This window comes from Phalacrocorax carbo, chromosome Z (assembly GCF_963921805.1).
Source record: "Phalacrocorax carbo chromosome Z, bPhaCar2.1, whole genome shotgun sequence".
Taxonomy (NCBI): domain Eukaryota; kingdom Metazoa; phylum Chordata; class Aves; order Suliformes; family Phalacrocoracidae; genus Phalacrocorax; species Phalacrocorax carbo.
Window position 1 is genome coordinate 29,578,957 of NC_087548.1, and position 18,712 is coordinate 29,597,668.

The 18,712-nt window shown below is 42.1% G+C and overlaps 1 protein-coding gene across 3 annotated transcripts; it reads left to right on the forward strand.

Moving 5' to 3' along the window:
* Positions 1-24: 24 nt before the first annotated feature.
* ANKRA2 (ankyrin repeat family A member 2) lies at positions 25-14,974 on the forward strand. 3 transcript variants are annotated; one of them, XM_064439236.1, is made up of 9 exons: positions 25-134; positions 832-1,235; positions 3,266-3,424; positions 4,819-4,884; positions 12,310-12,407; positions 12,572-12,697; positions 13,071-13,137; positions 13,229-13,309; positions 14,383-14,974. In XM_064439236.1, the coding sequence occupies exons 2-9, from the start codon at positions 947-949 to the stop codon at positions 14,436-14,438; spliced, it is 942 nt and encodes a 313-aa protein (XP_064295306.1). In that variant the 5' UTR covers positions 25-134; positions 832-946; the 3' UTR covers positions 14,439-14,974. The 3 variants fall into 3 exon arrangements, with proteins under 3 accessions (XP_064295306.1, XP_064295307.1, XP_064295308.1); XM_064439237.1 differs by having other exon boundaries at positions 73-134; positions 838-1,235; XM_064439238.1 differs by lacking the exon at positions 25-134 and adding an exon at positions 217-470 and having other exon boundaries at positions 832-934.
* The last annotated feature ends 3,738 nt before the right edge of the window (positions 14,975-18,712 follow it).

Sequence of the window (18,712 nt, forward strand, 5' to 3'; positions counted from 1 at the left end):
CCAGGAGGCGACTCCCCTAGCCAATCGCCACCGCGGTGGAGGAGCGTCACTTCCGTCCCACCGCTGACGGAGCGGTAGGGCGTCACGTCCCCGTCCCCCCCCCCCCCGTCAGCGGCCGGAACGGGGGCGCTGAGGTGAGGCCGGGCGGGCGGCAGCGGGCGGCGGGGCCGCTTTGTTGGGGGCGGGGGGTCCCGGGCGGAGGGCGCTCCGCGGCGTCCGCGGGTGCTGCTGCTGCCGCCGCCGCCGCCGCTCGCCTTCACGCCGGCCCCGGAGGCTGCGGCCTGCAGCGCGGGGGGAGGGCTGCCCCGTCAGGCAGGCGTTAGGCGTCCCGCGGTGCTGTCTGAAAGCCCCCGGTACTCTGGGATGTTTTGCCGTGGTCGGTCTAAAGGGGGGTTTATCCTGTGCGTACGGTAGAAGCCATTTATTTTACTCGGGTTATGAAAAGACCTACAGTCGTAAAGGGACTCAAGGTTGGTTTAACTTTTCCTTCAAGTCTCATGTTTTTAGGCAATAAAGTAATCTTCTTATAGCTTATTCCCGTCGTGGTATAAACCTTGTTGATTATGGTGGGAGTTTTTTCTTGCTACCAGACTAATATTCTGAAACATCACTTAAATGAAACTCCTACTGGCTTCGTTACAGAATTTGGCTTAAATACCCGTGTGATAAAATGGAGGTTTTGGTCAGCAGTTTGTGACAGCAGTAAGATCAATATTTCACCAAGGTTTGACTATCAAAACCAAATGCCATAAGCTTAAATGAAGCGGAGTGTGGTGTATTTTTGTGCATTGCTTCACTAGAATGCAGTTAACCTATGTTATGTGTGTTTAGTTGCAGGTGTTTCAGGCATCCAGATCTCTTCAGATACAGCTTGGTTGGCCAGAACTGCTTTTGGCTAGAAACTATGAAGAAACATCTCGCATAAAACCACTATGTAATTGAGGCCATGGCATCTTCAACAAACTTAGATGCAGGGGCCCAGTTAATTGTAGAAGAATGCCCCACTGGCTACAGCCTTCCGCCCATGCCAGACATTAAAGTGGAGCATCAGCTTGACTCTAGCACAGAGGAAGGCCCAGCTCAGAGTGTTGCCATGGGAATGAAATTCATTTTGCCCAATAGATTTGATATGAACGTCTGCTCGCGATTTGTGAAATCTTTGAATGAGGAGGACAGTAAAAATATTCAAGACCAAGTTAACTCTGACCTTGAAGTGGCATCTGTCTTATTTAAAGGTTGAGCTTTTTGGTGCAAATTGTTATGTGTGGACTATGTCATCCTCTTACGCTGTTAGTTTTGTTTTTTTTAAAAAAAGCCCCTGTCTTACAAGTGCATTAATCAGTAATAGTTTTCTAAGATTTGTTCCCCTAACATTTTTATTACACGCTTAATGGATTATTAATGTCAAATTAATTTCCCCCAAGATTGTTTTGTAAAACACGTTATTTTTTTAATTGAAAAAGTAGTGGCACAAAAAGTCACTAGTGTAATTTAACAAAAGCTGGTGCTGATTATGAAAAAAAGCTTATTTCTTTTGTGTAGCATGTCCTACAACATGTACACATTGTTGCATGTATGTGTCTTTACCAAACACTACTGAAAGCACTATATGATCATTTCAGCTGCAGCACATTGTATCTTTTCACTAGTACGATGACAAAAATAATGTAGGTCACGTGGTTGACTTCGTTTTATCAATATGGTTGTACAAAGCCTGTAGTTGTAGCAATTGGCTCAACACTACTTGAAAGCAAATGTTGCTGCAAATCTGGATCCCTGCAGCCAATCTCCAGCCATTGCTGGGCAGCTTCATTGAATTGATCTGTTCTTTTTCATGGCTGAGAATATTAATGGACCACAGAATTAGGACTCCAGTCTATTTCCCTTTGTGGTTTCCAATGCTCGCTGTAATATTTCAGACTGTTCATAATGTATCTCTTCATGAGGTTGAATTTGACATATTTCCTATAACAAATACAAATACAGACCTATTGTGGATTTTGATGATTTCTCTGATTTGATTGTTTGGCTGCAGTTCAGCCATTGTAATTTTCAAACTTTTTTGATTTGCAGGCCCTAAGTGCATACTAGTGGAGCTGCAGACCTGAACGGCAAATTTAGACCCATCAGTGATAGGGTTGGTTTTCTTAGGTAACATTTGCGAACCCCTTAGAAGTAGTCCTGCGGATCCAGGGACCGCAGGTCAAAAATCCCTGGTAGGTCTCTTAATTTGATCACATCATCTGTAGCTCTCTGACTGGCAAACAAAATGTAATTTCATTTTCATGCTGCTACCCTCTACTTTTAATTGGTTCTGTCCCCGAATATGTGCTTGGGTTTACGATCATGAAGTTCTCTATGGCATGAATTCAGAGTGCATGTTAATTAGCTTCCAGTCATTAATTATTGGTGCACACGGGTGTCAAATCAGTTTAGCCAATAATGGACTTTAAGCCTGCAATATGTTTTTTCCAGTATTTAATCAGTTAGCTTCTTCAAAATTATTTGGCTTCTCAGCTACTTCTCAAAATCTACTTTGGAGAATTAAAAGCCAAGATAACGTACATATTTTGCAATAAGATGCCATTAGATTCTAATAGAAAGCTAGAATAGTACAAAATGAACACAGCAGCACTGAATGACTTCTTGAATTCCAAGTGGTGGCCTGCTGTTGCATTTTCTATAAGTGATTGTGGAATATTTCTCTTCCTGCTGGATGAGTATTTGTAAGACATTCATAATACAGGTACAATTTTATCCAGCAGGAGTGGAAAAAGTCCTGGTGAAGAAAATTAGTGAAGGTCATGTCCATGCAAGTAGGGGACTGCGTAAAGAGTGGGCAAAGGGTTGAGCTGAGCAGTAACTGACTACATGGCTGACCAGAGCTGCATCATGTTATTGCACTGGAGAGCATAAGTGAGGGTACGACAGGATAAGTGGAGCCATCCTACCTGATAAATCCAAGCGAGGAATGTTTAAAATCTAGACAAAGACTTACCTCATTTAGACAGCAGCCTGTCTCTGGGTGACATCATGCCATACTGAACCTGTGGGGCAGCAGCATAGTTTTATTCCAGAAATTAATACAGCCCTTTATTCAACTCTCACAATACACAGTGGAAAAAGCACATCACAGAGCTTACTTAACATGGGTTTTTAAAGATCTTGTGTTACCAGTGCTTTCTAGTTTGACTTAGAATCTGTGGCTTTCATTTAATGCTCTTACTAGTACTAGAATCCTGTCTGTTTCCTCTGTTCAATGTAGCTGAATGCAACATCCACACTTCTCCTTCTCCTGGTATCCAAGTAAGACATGTTTATACTCCATCAACTACTAAGCATTTCTCACCAATAAAACAGTCAACTACCCTAACTAACAAACACAGGGGAAACGAAGTCTCTACAACACCTCTGCTCGTAAACTGTAAGTATCCTTCTGTCTTAATCATTACTTTGTGAGCTGTATGTTAGATGCTTGACAGATCTTTCCGATTTTTTTCTTTGGTGTTGTAATGAATCTTAATATAGAAAGAAAACATTGAGATAGTCTTGTCTAATTTCACGTGGTTCCAACCATAAAATAGTAACCCACCTGCCATACGAATTCATGACTGAAGCATATTTTCTAGGAAGGATCCAATTCTTTATCTAAAAAATGTAGATAAAGATTTTTCTGATCCTTTCTAAGCTTTAAGTTAATGTGCTCCATATACTTGTTGTCAGATCTTGCGCATCTTGTAAAATTTATTAAAATTAGATGATCGGTAAATGCTACAGATCACTGCAAACGTCATGATTGTTACAGATCATGAAAGTCAAGATGGTAGTATTAGTTACGGAGTTTTTTTATTCTTAATTGTCAAGCATTTTATTTATAAATTAATTCTCTGTAATTTACTTGATCTATAAACTATTTCCTCTATAAACTGTATCCAGTGTTCAAAAAAAAAACAACTAAAGGCTGCTTGCGTGGGAAAAATTAATAAAATACACAGTCTTTTTGAAAAATAATGAAACTTTCATGTAGTGAATAGGAAGAGGACAGTGAACATTTACATGTTATGTAATCATTAGCTAATTTTTTTATAGATAATGTGGATAATGTATTACATATTTCTCCCATGCACCTTTCAGACCTGCTCCAAGTTGTAATGGTAAAAAACGTGTACCTGTGCAGAGTTTACTATGGGATCAGAGATTTTTTTCTTCATAGTCTCTTAAGAATTATTCTGCTTTTAATGCTTGGTACTTTTTTTTTCCCAAAATGAAAAAAAATTAAAACCCCCAAAGCCCACAAACATTTTCTTTCCCTGTAGATGTCAAATTGTTTATAGTTTTGTGATGTCTGATCTATTCTACATTGTAGTGAGTGAGAGTCATGCTACAGGCTTTATTGAGCAGCATGACAAGTCTCCTGATACATGTGATCTCCTAGATGTCATTTTTAAACTACACAACCTTAATTTATCAAAAGATGCTTATTTTCATTTGATAAATATTCTTAATGTGATCTTGGGTTGCTGACCAAGCAGCCGAGAAGAGATCATGTTGCCTTGTAAAAAGTCAGTGTAGGAAGTATCTTTACTTTCTAGTATGTTTTATATAGTAGTTAAAAATTACCTAAACTTATGAAACACTTTGGAAACTTTTCAGTTTTTAAGATCATGATTCCAGTTGAGAACATAAGGTGAAACCTGTCTACACTCTCAAATCCAAGTTCTGTACTGCTCAAGCCAATGGACAAGTTATGCCCAGCTCCAAATAGGGCAGGATGAAAATTGGTGTGCCTAACACATGCTTTTGTTTCCATTTTTGCAGCGTTATCCGTTCATCAGCTGGCTGCTCAGGGAGAAATGTTGTATCTGGCCACGCGTATTGAACAAGGTGAGACAGAGGAAGGTTAAATGCTTTTTTTTGAATTTATACCCTGTTGCATTTATACCATTTATACCCTGTTGTGCTAGACTTTTTCCCCAAAGCTGTATTAAAAAAAATCCTCAATTCTGGTACAAGTTGAAGGATATTTGAGGTATGCATTCTTTAGGGATGTGGACTGTTGTTTCACATCAGTCTTTTATTCATTCATTGCTGTGATTTGGATTTTAAATTAAACGTTAGTATTAATTTAAGTTGTAGGTAAGTCTCTTCTTCCCCCTGCTCCCCAGCTATGTAGCTAATGTATGGAAATGAGAAGGGAGAGTCTGTTCCATCAGAAGAGTTAATTTTTTTTTAAATTATCTTTGTAATTTAAAACACATTTCTATAAATGGTGGCTTTCCAATTCTATTTAATCAATCAACATGTAGAGCTATATTCTATGTTGGTAACTTAAGCCATGGCTCATGCCTGCAGTATAGTAGTGCTGCTTGTTCTGAGTTGGGTGATAGTCTTCAGTGTGACATTTCTGTGTCCAGAATACATGTACAAAATTTCAGCTCTACATAACATATTGAATAGAGTACTGTTAAGAGTATATTCTTATTGTATTATGAGTAATCAGCCATGATTTCAGTCCATCTGTTATCCCGAAAAGTGGGTTGATTTGCGCAGTGTGCAAAACGCCAAACTACACACAGAGCAGAGGTATCTTATTTAGCTCATTTTTGTGCAAAGTTTGGTGCCAGGTGGTAACCCACAAGGCTAAGGTACCCCACACCAAAAGACTACAAGGCATTTATACAGTTAAATGGGTCAGTCACAGGTAATAATTGGTTCATTTCTTTCTCGCTTCAACTTAAAGATACAGCTCACTTTTAGCTTACCAGACATGCTCAGAGAGTAAGGGGCTTATTAGAGGGGAGAGATTCCTGGCCTGTGGGCATGATTTTTGGTATTATAATGAGGATAGTTCACGTAACAGACACTTCGTTTTAGCTCTTATCAACATCCCAATTAGTTGTTCTCCTTGACTACACACTTTTATCACCGCATTCTCAGCATCTTCTGAGGCAGGATGTTTCCTTTGATCAGTCTCTCAGCTCTCCTCAAGGATAAAGTCATAAAACAAGTGCTTCCCTATCTCTCAGTTCCCTTCTCTGGCCACCAAATTCTGTTTTGCCAGGACTTTTCTAGCTTCCCATGCTCTGCCAGGTGCAGAAGAAGCTGGGAGGAGAGGGGCGCAACCAAGAGAGCGGATTCAAACTGGCCAAAGGGGTATTCCATATCATGTAACATTATGCCAGTATGTTAACTGGGAGGAGCTGGCTGGGGGAGGGAGGCAGCAATCCCCGGGCAGCAGTGGCCAGCAGGTGGTAAGCAGTTGTATCGTTTGTGTTTCTGGTTTTTTCCCTTTTTCCCTTTTCCTCTTTATTGTCATTATTGTTATTATTATAATAATAAATATTATCATCATTATTATTTTATTCTAATTATTAAACTACTCTTATCTCAACCCACAAGTTTTTTTTTTTTCCTTTTGCTCTTCTGATTCTCTTCCCCCATCCCAGAGGGGTGGGGAGAGTGAGCAAGCAACTGCGTGGTGTTTAATTGCTGACTAGGGCTGAACCACGACAGTCCTTTTTGGTGCCCAACGTGGGGCACAAAGGGTTTGAGATAATAACAGTTGCTGGTCACAGCGTTGATTCATCTGTTCTCAATATTAGTTTGTCCAGTTACACCGTGCTAGTATTGAAGTACATGTTAAAAATTGCTGTTGGTTTTTGTAGTCTGCTGTGCTCTGCAGTGAACAGAGATGTTTTGCCTAGGAGATTTGTTTTTAAAATACTGGCCTTCAGCGTTATTGGTTATTTGGGTCTTGCAAAAAGTAACAGCCATTACTGTACTTCAGGTACCACCTCATGGAGACAATTAGCAATTATACCTCCTCTGAGAGGTTTTTTATGGAGGAAATACAGAATGGCACCTTAGCTACCGTCTTATATAATGCCTCCTCCTTCATTACAACTTTTCAGTATCTTGAACATCCTTAAGTAGTTAAGATACATCTGTTGGTATTGCTTTGGCAGACGGTTTCAGTTCTGTCTAAGGTTAATAAGCAGTTTAAGAATATCATCCAGAGATCTGCCCCAAGGCTCAATAGCTATGCATGGCAGGGTGTGTGGGATATTATGGGCAAATGCCTAAGACAGTGGGCATTTGCCAGTGGGCACATCCCAGTGTTGTGGGACTTCACCCCTGAACAAGTGCAGAATCCTGAAAAATTAGTAGAATATTTGGAGGAAGTGTGTTGTCACCCTGACAATTCCAGAGGGATGGAAATCACTGCAATGTGCTGGGGCCTGGCCCATGCCTATCAAGCCCTGTTTAATACTATTCAGTACCCCCAAGGAGAAGAGAAGCTTCTGGATCTAAAAAGACAAAAAAGGAGAGCGACAAGCACTGTGGCAACTCCAACCCCCATGACAGACACTGCAGCCACTCCAACTGCCAGTGACAAGCATTGCAGCTGAATCAGAGGACCAACCCATGCCAGTATCAGTCACCCTTGACACAAGAAGAAATCTTGGAAGAGAAAGTCGACTTGTTTAGAAAGGGATGATGAAGAAGCATGGCCATCACGAGGAGAGGAGGAGAAAGAGGAAGAACTCATAGAAGAGATGGAAACTACCTGATCCCTATCCTTGAGTGAGCTGCGAGATATGCGAAAAGATTTTGGCTGTCATTCAGGTGAGCACATTGTCACCTGGCTGCTCTGATGCTGGGATAATGGGGCCAGCAGTCTGGAATTAGAGGGGAAGGAAGCCAAATAACCAGGATCCCTTTCTAGGGAAGGGGGCATTGACAAAGCAATTGGAAAAGGGAAACAAGCCCTCAGCCTCTGGAGGCAACTCCTGTCAGGTGTGAGAGAAAGGTACTCCTTCAAGGAAGATATTGTATTGCACCTAGGAAAATGGATGACCATGGAGAAAGGTATCCAGTACCTGAGGGAACTAGGCGTGCTTGAGATGATCTATGGTGACCTGGATGATCAACAGTCATCCAAAGATCCAGATGAAGCCCAGTGCGCACAACCCATGTAGCAGAAGTCGTACAGAGCGCACCATTGACACATGGAAACTCATTGGCTGTAATGTCCTGGAAAGATGACGAGTCACCAATAGTGGCAGAGTTGATTAAACTCCAGGAGTACAAAGCAAATATCTCTTCCTCCCTTGTCTCAGCTGTGGAAAAACTGTCCCGGGAGTTCTAGCAATTCAAAGAAGATATGTCCTCCTCCCCACCAGTACAGACCAGTATCTCAGCCAGTAGGACTAAGTGTCCCTTTGCTCAAGAGAGAGGATACACACAACAGGGCACCCTGTGGTTTTACCTGCATGATCATGGGGAGAACATGAGGAAGTGGGATGGAAAACCTACCTCGACCCTAGAGGCACAGGTACGTGAGCTGCAAGGAAAAATAATCACTATGGGGGTTGCTCGAGGAGAGCTGCTGCTCCAGTTTCCAGTGAGCAGGTCCCCAGACTGAGGAGCAGAAGCGCTGATTTTCTTTCTGATCTTAACAGAGAACCTTAGGACTTGTATTCACAAGAAGTGAGTGACGAATACTATGATCAGGAATAGAGGGGCCCTGCCTCCAGCCAGGTAGAGGAGAGGGATAACCGGGTTTATTGGACTGTGTGGATCCAATGGCCTGGCACATCCGATCCACAGGAGTATAAAGCTTTAGTGGACACTGGCGCACAGTGCACCTTAATGCCATCAAACTATATAGGGGCAGAACCCATCAGCATTGCTGGAGCGACAGGGGGATCCCAAGAGCTAACTGTATTGGAGGCCGAAGTGAGCCTAAGCAGGAATGAGTGGCAAAAGCACCCCATTGTGACTGGCCCAGAGGCTCCGTGCATCCTTGGCACAGACTGCCTCAGGAGAGGGTATTTTAAGGACCCAGAGGGGTACAGGTGGGCTTTTGGTTTAGCTGCCTTGGAGAGAATTACACAGCTGTCTACCTTGCCTGGCCTCTCAAAGGACCCTTCTGTGGTGGGGTTGCTGAAGGTCAAAGAACAACAGGTGCCGATCGCCACCACAACAGTGCACCGGCAGCAATATCACACCAACCGAGACCCTCTGATCCCCATCCATGAGCTCATTCACTGACTGGAGAGATGAGGAGTGATCAGCAAGACCCACTCACCCTTTAATAGTCCCATACAGCCAATGCAGAAGTGTAATGGAGAGTGGAGGCTAACAATAGACTGTTGTGGCCTGAACGAAGTCACCTCGCCACTGAGTGCTGCTGTGCTGGATGTGCTAGAACTTCAATACGAACTGGAGTCCAAGGCAGCCAAGTGGTATGCCACAATTGATATCGCTAATGCATTCTTCTCAATCCCTCTGGCAGCAGAGTGGAGGCCACAGTTTGCTTTCACTTGGGGGGGGGGTCCAGTACACCTGGAATCGACTGCCCCAGGGGTGGAAACACAGCCCTACCATTTGCCATGGACGGATCCATAATGCACTGGAACAGGATGGAGCTCCCAAACACCTACAATACATTGGTGACATTATTGTGTGGGGCAACACAGCAGAATTTTTTGAGAAAGGGAAGAAAATAGTCCAAATCCTCTGAAGGCTGGTTTTGCCATAAAATACAGTAAAGGGACCCGCACAAGAGATCCAGTTCTTAGGAATCAACTGGCAAGATGGCTGTCATCAGATCCCAATGGATGTGATCAACAAAATAGCAGCCATGTCTCCACCAACTAGCAAAAAGGAGACGCAAGATTTTTGGGCGTTGTGGCTGTTTGGAGAATGCATATTCCAAATTACAGGCTGATCGTAAGCCCTCTCTATCAAGTGACCTTGAAGGAGAATGATTTCAAATGGGGCCCTGAACAACAACAGGCCTTTGAAAAGATTACACAGGAGATAGTTCATGCAGCAGCCCTTGGGCCAGTCCGGGCAGGACAAGATGTAAAAAATGTGCTCTGCACTGCAGCCGGGGAGAATGGCCCTACCTGGAGCCTCTGGCAGAGAGCACATGGGGAGACCTGAGGTCAACCCCTGGGGTTTTGGAGTCGGGGATACAGAGGGTCCGAAGCCCGCTATACTGCAACTGAAAAAGAGATATTGGCAGCATATGAAGGGGTTTGAGCTGCTTCAGAAGTGGTTGGTACTGAGGCACAGTTGCTCCTGGCACCCCGACTGCCAGTGCTGGGCTGGATGTTCAAAGGAAACGTCCCCTCCACACACCATGCAACTGATGCTACGTGGAGTGAATGGGTTGCACTGATCACCCAGCGGGCTTGAATAGGAAACCCCAGTCACCCAGGAGTCACGCACCAGCCTCTGGGAAAATTGAAAGATACAACGGACTGTTAAAGACTACACTGAGAGCAATGGGGGATGGAACATTTAAACACTAGGATACACATTTAGCAAAAGCCACCTGGTTAATCAACATGAGGGGATCTGCCAATCGAGCTGGCCCTGCCCAATCAGAACCCTTATGTACTGTGGAAGGGGATAGAGTCCCTGTAGTGCACGTTAAAAATATGTTGGGGAAAACAGTCTGGGTTATTCCTGCCTCAGGCAAAGGCAAACCCATTCGTGGGATTGCTTTTGATTGAGGACCTGGGTGTACTTGGTGGGTGATGCAGGAAGATGGAGGAGTCCACTGGGTGCCTCAAGGGGATTTGATTTTGGGTGAAAACAGCCAATGAACTTTCATTGAACCAAGCAAAGTGCAGCAGTGATAGAACAAGGACTAACAGTGCTGCGGTGATGGAACAAGGACTGACTTCAGCATGCAAGAATCCAACACCATGCACACCATCTCTCTGAAAGACTGGTCCAATAGATGGAGCCCAATGTCATGGACTAAATGAACTCAATGGACATTTCACAGACATTTTACAGGAGTGGTCCATAGACTAGGGGTATGATAAATGAAATCTTATATTTTATTAAAGGATGAGAAGGCTGGTAGGGGTTATTGAAATTTTGTTGAATAGTATGGGACCTGAGCATGACATGAATGATGGAATGGAATAAGGGGCAGATACAAGGATAAAAGGACTGTCATGGTTCAGCCCCAGTCAGCAATTAAACACCACGCAGTCGCTCACTCACTCTCCTCACCCCTCTGGGATGGGGGAGAGAATTGGAAGAGCAAAAGGAAAAAAAAACTTGTGGGTTAAGAACAGTTTAATAATTAGAATAAAATAAGAATGATAATAATATTTATTATAATAATAACAATAATGATAATAAAGAGGAAAAGGGAAAAAAACAGAAACACAAACGATACAAGCGCTCACCACTCGCTGCCCAATGCTGCCCGTCCCTGAGCCGTGATTGCTGCCTCCCTCTCCCGGCCAGCTCCTCCCAGTTAACATACTGGGCATGATGTTACATGATATGGAATACCCCTTTGGCCAGTTTGAATCCGCTCTCTTGGTTGTGCCCCCTCCCCTCCCAGCTTCTTCTGCACCTGGCAGAGCATGGGAAGCTAGAAAAGTCCTTGACTAGGACAAGCTCTACTCAGCAACAGCTAAAACATCTGTGTGTTATCTCAACGTTTTTTCCATGCTAAGTTCAAAGCACAGCACTATGCCAGCTAGAGTGAAGAACATTAACTCTATCCCAGCTAAAACCATGACAGTATCTTTGTTGAAATGTTTACTGGAAAGCAGGTAATGAGTCGCAGAGTCTATATACTTTGTAATTTACCATGTATATGGACAGCAAATGGATTCTGGAGTGCCAGTAGCAGCTAAAAATGCATATTATGGTGCTACGATAAGCGTGGCATATTTTAAGTACTTAGATATTTAAAAAAAAGATCCAACTCTCAACTATTTCAGTCTGATAATTGTTAAAAAAAGTTGTTCCTTCTACCAGCTGCACTAGAAGTAGACCTTAATTGTTTCCACAAAACACCTATTGATTACATATGAGCTTTGCAGGGAATGGAGGTTTACTACCCATAGTGCCTTACAAGCTAATCCTTTACAAGACTGTGTGGCTCAGTCTATTGAAAAAAAACCACTTTCTACAGTATAATGCAGAATGTACCACCTTATTATTCAAGCAGCCCTTCTCTTCTTTCCAGAGATAAAGCCCAGATTACAGACTTTTAACATTTCTGAGTAAAAACAGAGCTTGATTTACAGAGCTTGAAAAAAATAAATAAACCCAAATCTTAACTTTTACTTTGGTCAGTTGGATGTTGGACAAAGGTATGTGCACCACTACTGGGACAGAATTTTGTTTTTAGAGTTAAGATGAGAATGACTTGTAGGACACACAGGTACCTCAGACCATTCACCATGGATACGTCAATGTATTTCAACAGCTCATACAGTGCATTAGTGAAAGGGATTACTAAATTGCATATTTTTCTTTAAACAGAAAATGTAATCAATCATAAGGATGAAGAAGGTTTTACCCCTCTGATGTGGGCTGCAGCTCATGGGCAGATAGCAGTCGTGGAATTTCTCCTCCAGAATGTAAGGAAAATAACACACTTAATTTTAAATTTATTTACCTTTCAGTTCAATTTGCCTTCCTAAGTTTTTCACTGCTGCAACACACATAAAAGTTTTAAAATTCTGTGTAAAACCTCACATTTTTAAAAAGCATTCTTAATTTATTGTTGTTACTATTATTTCAGGGTGCAGATCCTCAGATTTTGGGGAAAGGGCGAGAAAGTGCCCTCTCACTGGCTTGCAGTAAAGGATACACAGATATTGTCAAAATGCTGCTTGACTGTGGAGTTGATGTCAATGAGTATGACTGGGTAAGACTCCGGCTTAAATTTATGTAAGAGGGTTCTTTGGTCAGAAATTTGAAACAGCACTGGCTTGGGTTTGAAAATCGTTCTACTTCTGAAATATCAGAGAGTTTCAAAACTTCCAGAGGATAAGAGAAGTTGGCCCTACTAGTTCTGACTTCTTGGTAAAAGGAGAATGAGACTAACACTGAGTCTTTGCAGAAGGTGAGCTTACAGAATAATAGCAGACAAAAAAAGAAGATGGAAGGTGTGAAGAAACAAAAGATAATCACCTTTTTGTAAAACCTGTGAAGGCTCTTACTGATACATGGAATTATACTGGTACATTAAGGAACTGCATTTGCAGACTGCTCAGTCATGCTTTTCCCTGGTTTTGCAGAACGGAGGCACACCTCTACTATATGCAGTTCATGGGAACCACGTGAAATGTGTGAAAATTCTCCTTGGTAAGTAGACTGTCCAAACTGAGTTATCAGTAATAATGTACTATGAGTTCTCATTGTCAGAAATAGGAGTTTCTTTTCTAATTTTACATAGAAAGGGGTGCTGATCCAACTACTGAAACAGATGCTGGCTATAATTCCATGGATTTGGCTGTAGCCTTGGGCTATCGGAGTGGTGAGTATTGCAAATGTAAATTCTTTGATTTTTATTTTTACTGCTCCATATTCATGTAGCTGCTGTTGATGGCCTAGTAGAGGTTTTGCAGCTCTAAGAAGATCCCTGTCCTAAAAGTCTAAATACACCTAAACATATTGGTGCAAAATGGGTAGGAGCTTCCATCCCTGTCTCAGAAAGACAGGTCCCTAGCAAGAAGATGTCACTGACCTGGATCTACATCTGTGGGCACAAATAATGGTGTGTAGTGCTGAGGCAGCCGTGATCCAGACAAGGGGAGCTGAGCTGCTCCCCCACCATGAACAAAGGAGTGTATGTTGCCCTGGACAGTGAAGAGAGGCCTGCAGCCCTTCTGAACCCCTTGGCCTAGTGCTGTTGATTGGCATGATGTGATGTAGTTTGCCAAACCTTCTTCCCCTGTCAGACTAGCTCTAGTTCTAGTTTATCTTGGATACAGAGAGTAATACTGCCAGGGTCAGTGAATTACACTACCTTACTTGGTTCTGGGAAACAGAAGCAAAGAAGGGACTCTCTATTTTTCCCTCATGCTACCTTCATTTTGAGAGTAATGCAATGTCTGCCGTTACAGAAATGAACTGAATCCAAAAATAAGCCCAGCACTGCATGTGTGGCTTCTCCAAGCAGAGCCCTCTGCTTATGGGAGGGGGGGTGGAGGGCAGTAACTTCACAGGTGTGTACACGTAGGACTACTTCTAGAGTTCAATCTCAAAACATTCCACAGAAGTAGTTTCTAATAAATATTTTTGCCTACGTTCCATTTATAGGCTTAAAAAATTCCTTTTGTATGCTATCTGCCTATGCAAACCAGAGAACAGATTATTACCTCCAAAAACCATAATCTGCCTTACTTGGGTGTATTGTTTTTGCATTATATGAGGCTTTTATTTTCTGAAGGGATGGCAACTCTCTTCCCAGAGTGAATTTATTCCTGTCTGTTTTTTATTAAATAATTGTACAGGGCAACCTGGCATCTGTGAGGAAAAAATAGTACACCCTTTAAGATGTGAAAAAACATTGAACACTGGTTAACCTGATTTTTTTCTCTGCTTTAGTTCAACAGGTTATTGAGTCTCATTTATTAAGGCTACTTCAAAATATCAAGGAATAATGGTTGGCTCTTCTGCAGGTGTCAGTTCTTGGCTTGGAGATTCAAACTGCTTTTTAGCCCTGTCATCAGTGACAAGGGTTGGTTGTTTTGTAACTTTACCTCAGTTCAATTATTTGCTGGTTTTAGTTAAGCTTTTTAATATGCTTCCTCTTCTTCCATTGGTGTTCATAGGAATATGCAATGTCATCCTTTTAAATATATTTTATATGATTTTTAGAAGAAAAAGTGAGCTTTTGTGCGTGAAAATCTTTGTAAATGAAACCTGTTTTGACCATCTAAATGTTTACACGGAGCACCGTGGGGAGCACTGTGCCAAGTGTCCTACTTGATCACATCATTGATACATATTCTTAGGAAGAAATTTGTTTAGATATTGAGATACATCACTATAGTAGATGTCTTTAATGTTAATAATACCAAAATGTGCACCATGTGTGATTGTTTTCAAGCTCCCCAGTTAATAATATTGTGTGAGCTTTTGGTTTTGTCCAGTTTTGAAGAAGTTGGTAATAAATTGAAGGACTTCTATGATGGTAGTTTAATTCCTACCTGATTTCTTTCCACCTGCCTCTGCCTTCCTGTTGTAGCCCTGGAACAACTAGGCCAGAATGTCCTCGGTGGAAATTTCTCTGGTGTAAGGAAGCCTAATTGCCAGTGCAGAATTCCTAGCTCCTAAATACCTTCCCTGCAATGCCTGAAAGCAGGCATCAGCTGTGTGGGAAGAGAAGCCAGAGCCTACTGCATTCCAGGCTTCTTCAGCCAAAGTGTCATCCTTTGGGTCATAGAATATCTCAAGTCGGAAGGGACCCATAAGGATCATCAAGTGCAACTCCCTGTTCCTCACAGTCATATGATTTAGTTATAGGTAGTCCTAAGAGCATTGTCCAGATGCTCCTTGAACTCTGACAGGCTTGGTGCTGTGACCACATCCCTGGGGAGCCTGTTCCAGCAACTCACCACCCTCTCAGTAAAGAGCCTTTTCCTAAAGCCCAGTCTGAACTTCCCCTGATGCAGCTTCATTCCATCTCCATGTGTCCTATCACTGGTCACCAGAGAGAGGAGATTAGCAACTCCCCTTCTGCCACCCGCCCGTGAGGAAGTTGTCGGCTGCAATGAGGTCACCCCTCAGCCTTCTCCAAGCTAAGCAAATCAAGTAACCTCAGCCGCTCTTCCTAAGTCTTGCCCTTCAGACCTTTTTGCCATCTTTGTCACCCTTCACTGGACACACTAACAATTTGATGTCCTTCTTACATTGAGGCACCCAAACCCACACTTGAGGCATACTTGAGGTGGGGCTGCACCGGTGCGGGGTAGAGTGGGACTGTTGCCTCCCTCAACGGGCTGGCTGTGCTGTGCTTGATGCATCCCAGGACAGGGCACACTGGTGACTCATACCATCAACCCAGACCCCCAGACTGCTTCCTGTGGGGCTGCTCTCCAGCCTCACATCCCCCAGTGTGGGGGGATGTCCCCGTGTAGCTGTTTAGTTAGAACAGCAATTATGACTTTGAAATTAGTTGAAAAATCTAACTGATTTTCTGGCATCCCTGCGCTTAATCAAAACTACAGAGTGATGGGACATGTGACAACTTTTGCACAAATAATAGATAAGCTTTTGAAAGAGACTTTTCAGAAGCTTTTCCCCTGACAGTACCTACGGATCCCCCATGTGGTGTTGATGTGTTTCCATACGCATTTCTCCATTGTGTCCAGTAGAGGTCTGGCATCTATTCACATATATACACCCCTAATCCCTGCCTTACTTCCCCAGCCCATGGGTAGTGAGCCCAGTCTCCAATTTACCTAGAGTTCACAAGACATGAGTGGACCCAGGTAAGTTACTGTATTCCTAATATAGTGTCTGTTTAATTCTGCTATTTGAAAATAATTCCATGCACACAGGAAATGAATACTATTTAAAGTACACACACTGTGATCCTGACAAAAGGTACTGGAAGGCTGGTGAATAATCCAGCCAAGTTCTTTGGGTCAGAGCCAGAGAAATAAATGAATTCAAAATGCTAACTCTGTTCTTTCAAAGTGACTGAATACACAATAGGGCAAAATGTAAAAAACAAACATCTAAACCTACATGGATTAAACCTGAATTTGTGGCAAAATTTCTCTCTGACTCTGTACAGAAACATCTGTGGTATATAAAAGGTGTAAATGAGGTCAGAACTAACCTCTGAAAGGGTGTTTGTGTGAGAACCAGTGCAGAGATCCATTTCCTTCATGAAGCTGAAATCTGAAATGGAATGAACTTTAGGGGAAGTGAAGCAACACCTGATCTTGTAGGTGACCAGCTTTACCATATCATGCATGATTAAATCACATTAAAGAAACAGTAAATCTGACATGCCTTGGAAGCAAGGGAGGGAAGTAGTTTCATAATCAAAATCTAGAAAAATATGTCATCTTGTTAAGTAATTTTAAAATAATATGAAGTGGCATTTACTGTAAAGTTGCTTATTAGGAAAACTGGGATTTAACGGCCTTTGCAAAAACAAATGTTGAACTTCCATGTTTGTTGAAAATTAATGCAAATAAAATGCAAACTGTATTTTCTTGACATATCACGGCCTGAGCCATTTCTGATTAATTTCTAAGACGTCTTAAAAAAATGTATACATGTTATAAGTATGTATAAGGAACAGAATTTCCTTTTTCTGTATTGTTTGTGTTACAGGAAAGTACTTGTTCTAAATGATGAATATTCAATATCTGCTTTGTATTTTGTCTTGAACTTCAGTCAGCATTGAGTTAATATATATATAGGAAATAAACTGACTATTCTTAAATATTTCCTGGAAGTGTATCCTAGAAAATGCATTTTTTGATTCTATGGGAAGACAGAAAAATACAGGGAAGTAGATTAAGACATTTTCCATCTTTTTGCTGTAGAATGTCAAGCAGTTGTTAGATAGTCATCACCATGCATCCCACAGAAGTGAGTACAAAGGTGAAGATGGTCATCTTTCAGAAGCTGTTCCCTGCATTAAGAGTTCTTTCCATAGTATAACATTATGCCGCTCAGGCAACGAGCATGGAATTGAAGTTTTCTGTGGCTCCTGTGAGGGGCCTGCAGGGAACAGCCAGCAGTATTTCAAAGGCTCGAAGTTCACACACCCTGAGGAAAACTTAAACTGCGGGCGGGGTGGGGGTGGGGGAGCAGAACCAAAAAACTATGCAAAGAAAAAGCTTTACTCACTGGAAAAAATCACTGTCAAGTAAGCACAGACAACTGTAGATTATGCAATATTAACAGCATGCTTCACTCCACAAACTGCGTTTCTCTGAGGCACAACGATTAATTGTTTGTCTCGGTGTAAACACTTCTCAGAATTGTTTTCTTTGTTTACAGTGGTAAAAATTTTAAAGCCCCTGATTCAGCACTGATAAGCCTTTTGAAATGTCAGCCTGCTGGTTTTGTTTTGGTGAACAACTTCTGTAGCCTTTGATGGCAGGGAGAGGACACTAGGAGTTACCTTTGAACCACGCCCATGGCTCTGAAGGCAGCCGTGCTTCCTCGCCACAGCATGCCGCATGAATAGAGGAGTCTGAAAATTCTGCAGTCAAAATCTTAACTCCAAGCTGATTCTCCCCAAACTTTTTACAAAAATCTCCTGCTAATGTATTTTTTTGCAGGAATGTTAATAAAATACTTTACATTTGAACTTGAATGATAGCACACTATTTCAGAGTGCTAGCAAACAAGTTGCTTTTCCTGATTAACTTATTTTTGCCAAATTCAATGTGCAGCATGTAATCACAGATGTCATGAACTCTGCCTCACAAAGCAAATTGCCTAGCACAGTTTCATGTAGCCATAACAGCCAAATGCTTCAGAGCCGCACAAAGTCTTTGTCTCATTCATCCATGTTTGACTTTGCAGGGTATTCTGGTCTATTTAACAGAGGGAGTACACAACAAATGAACTCTAGTCTGCAGTGGGTACTGCATTTGTCAGAATTAACATTCATTTACAGCTACTACTGGCGGCAACAGCTTAGAAACCTTGCAGCGCATGACAGACAGGCTTTGTTTGGCAGGGAGGTGAAAATAAGAAGCAAGTAGCTCTGTTCCTAGAGGGCAATAATACAGGTGTGAAATAATTCTACCAAGGAGAAAACAAAATTTTACACATCCACTTTGTAATTGCTCAAAGAAATTCTTATTTCTCACCGTTTGGCAATGGTTGTGATAGAAACTGAACCACTAATAACTGTGAAGAATAACCATAAGTAGATTGTCAATATTTGATTAAAAGAAGT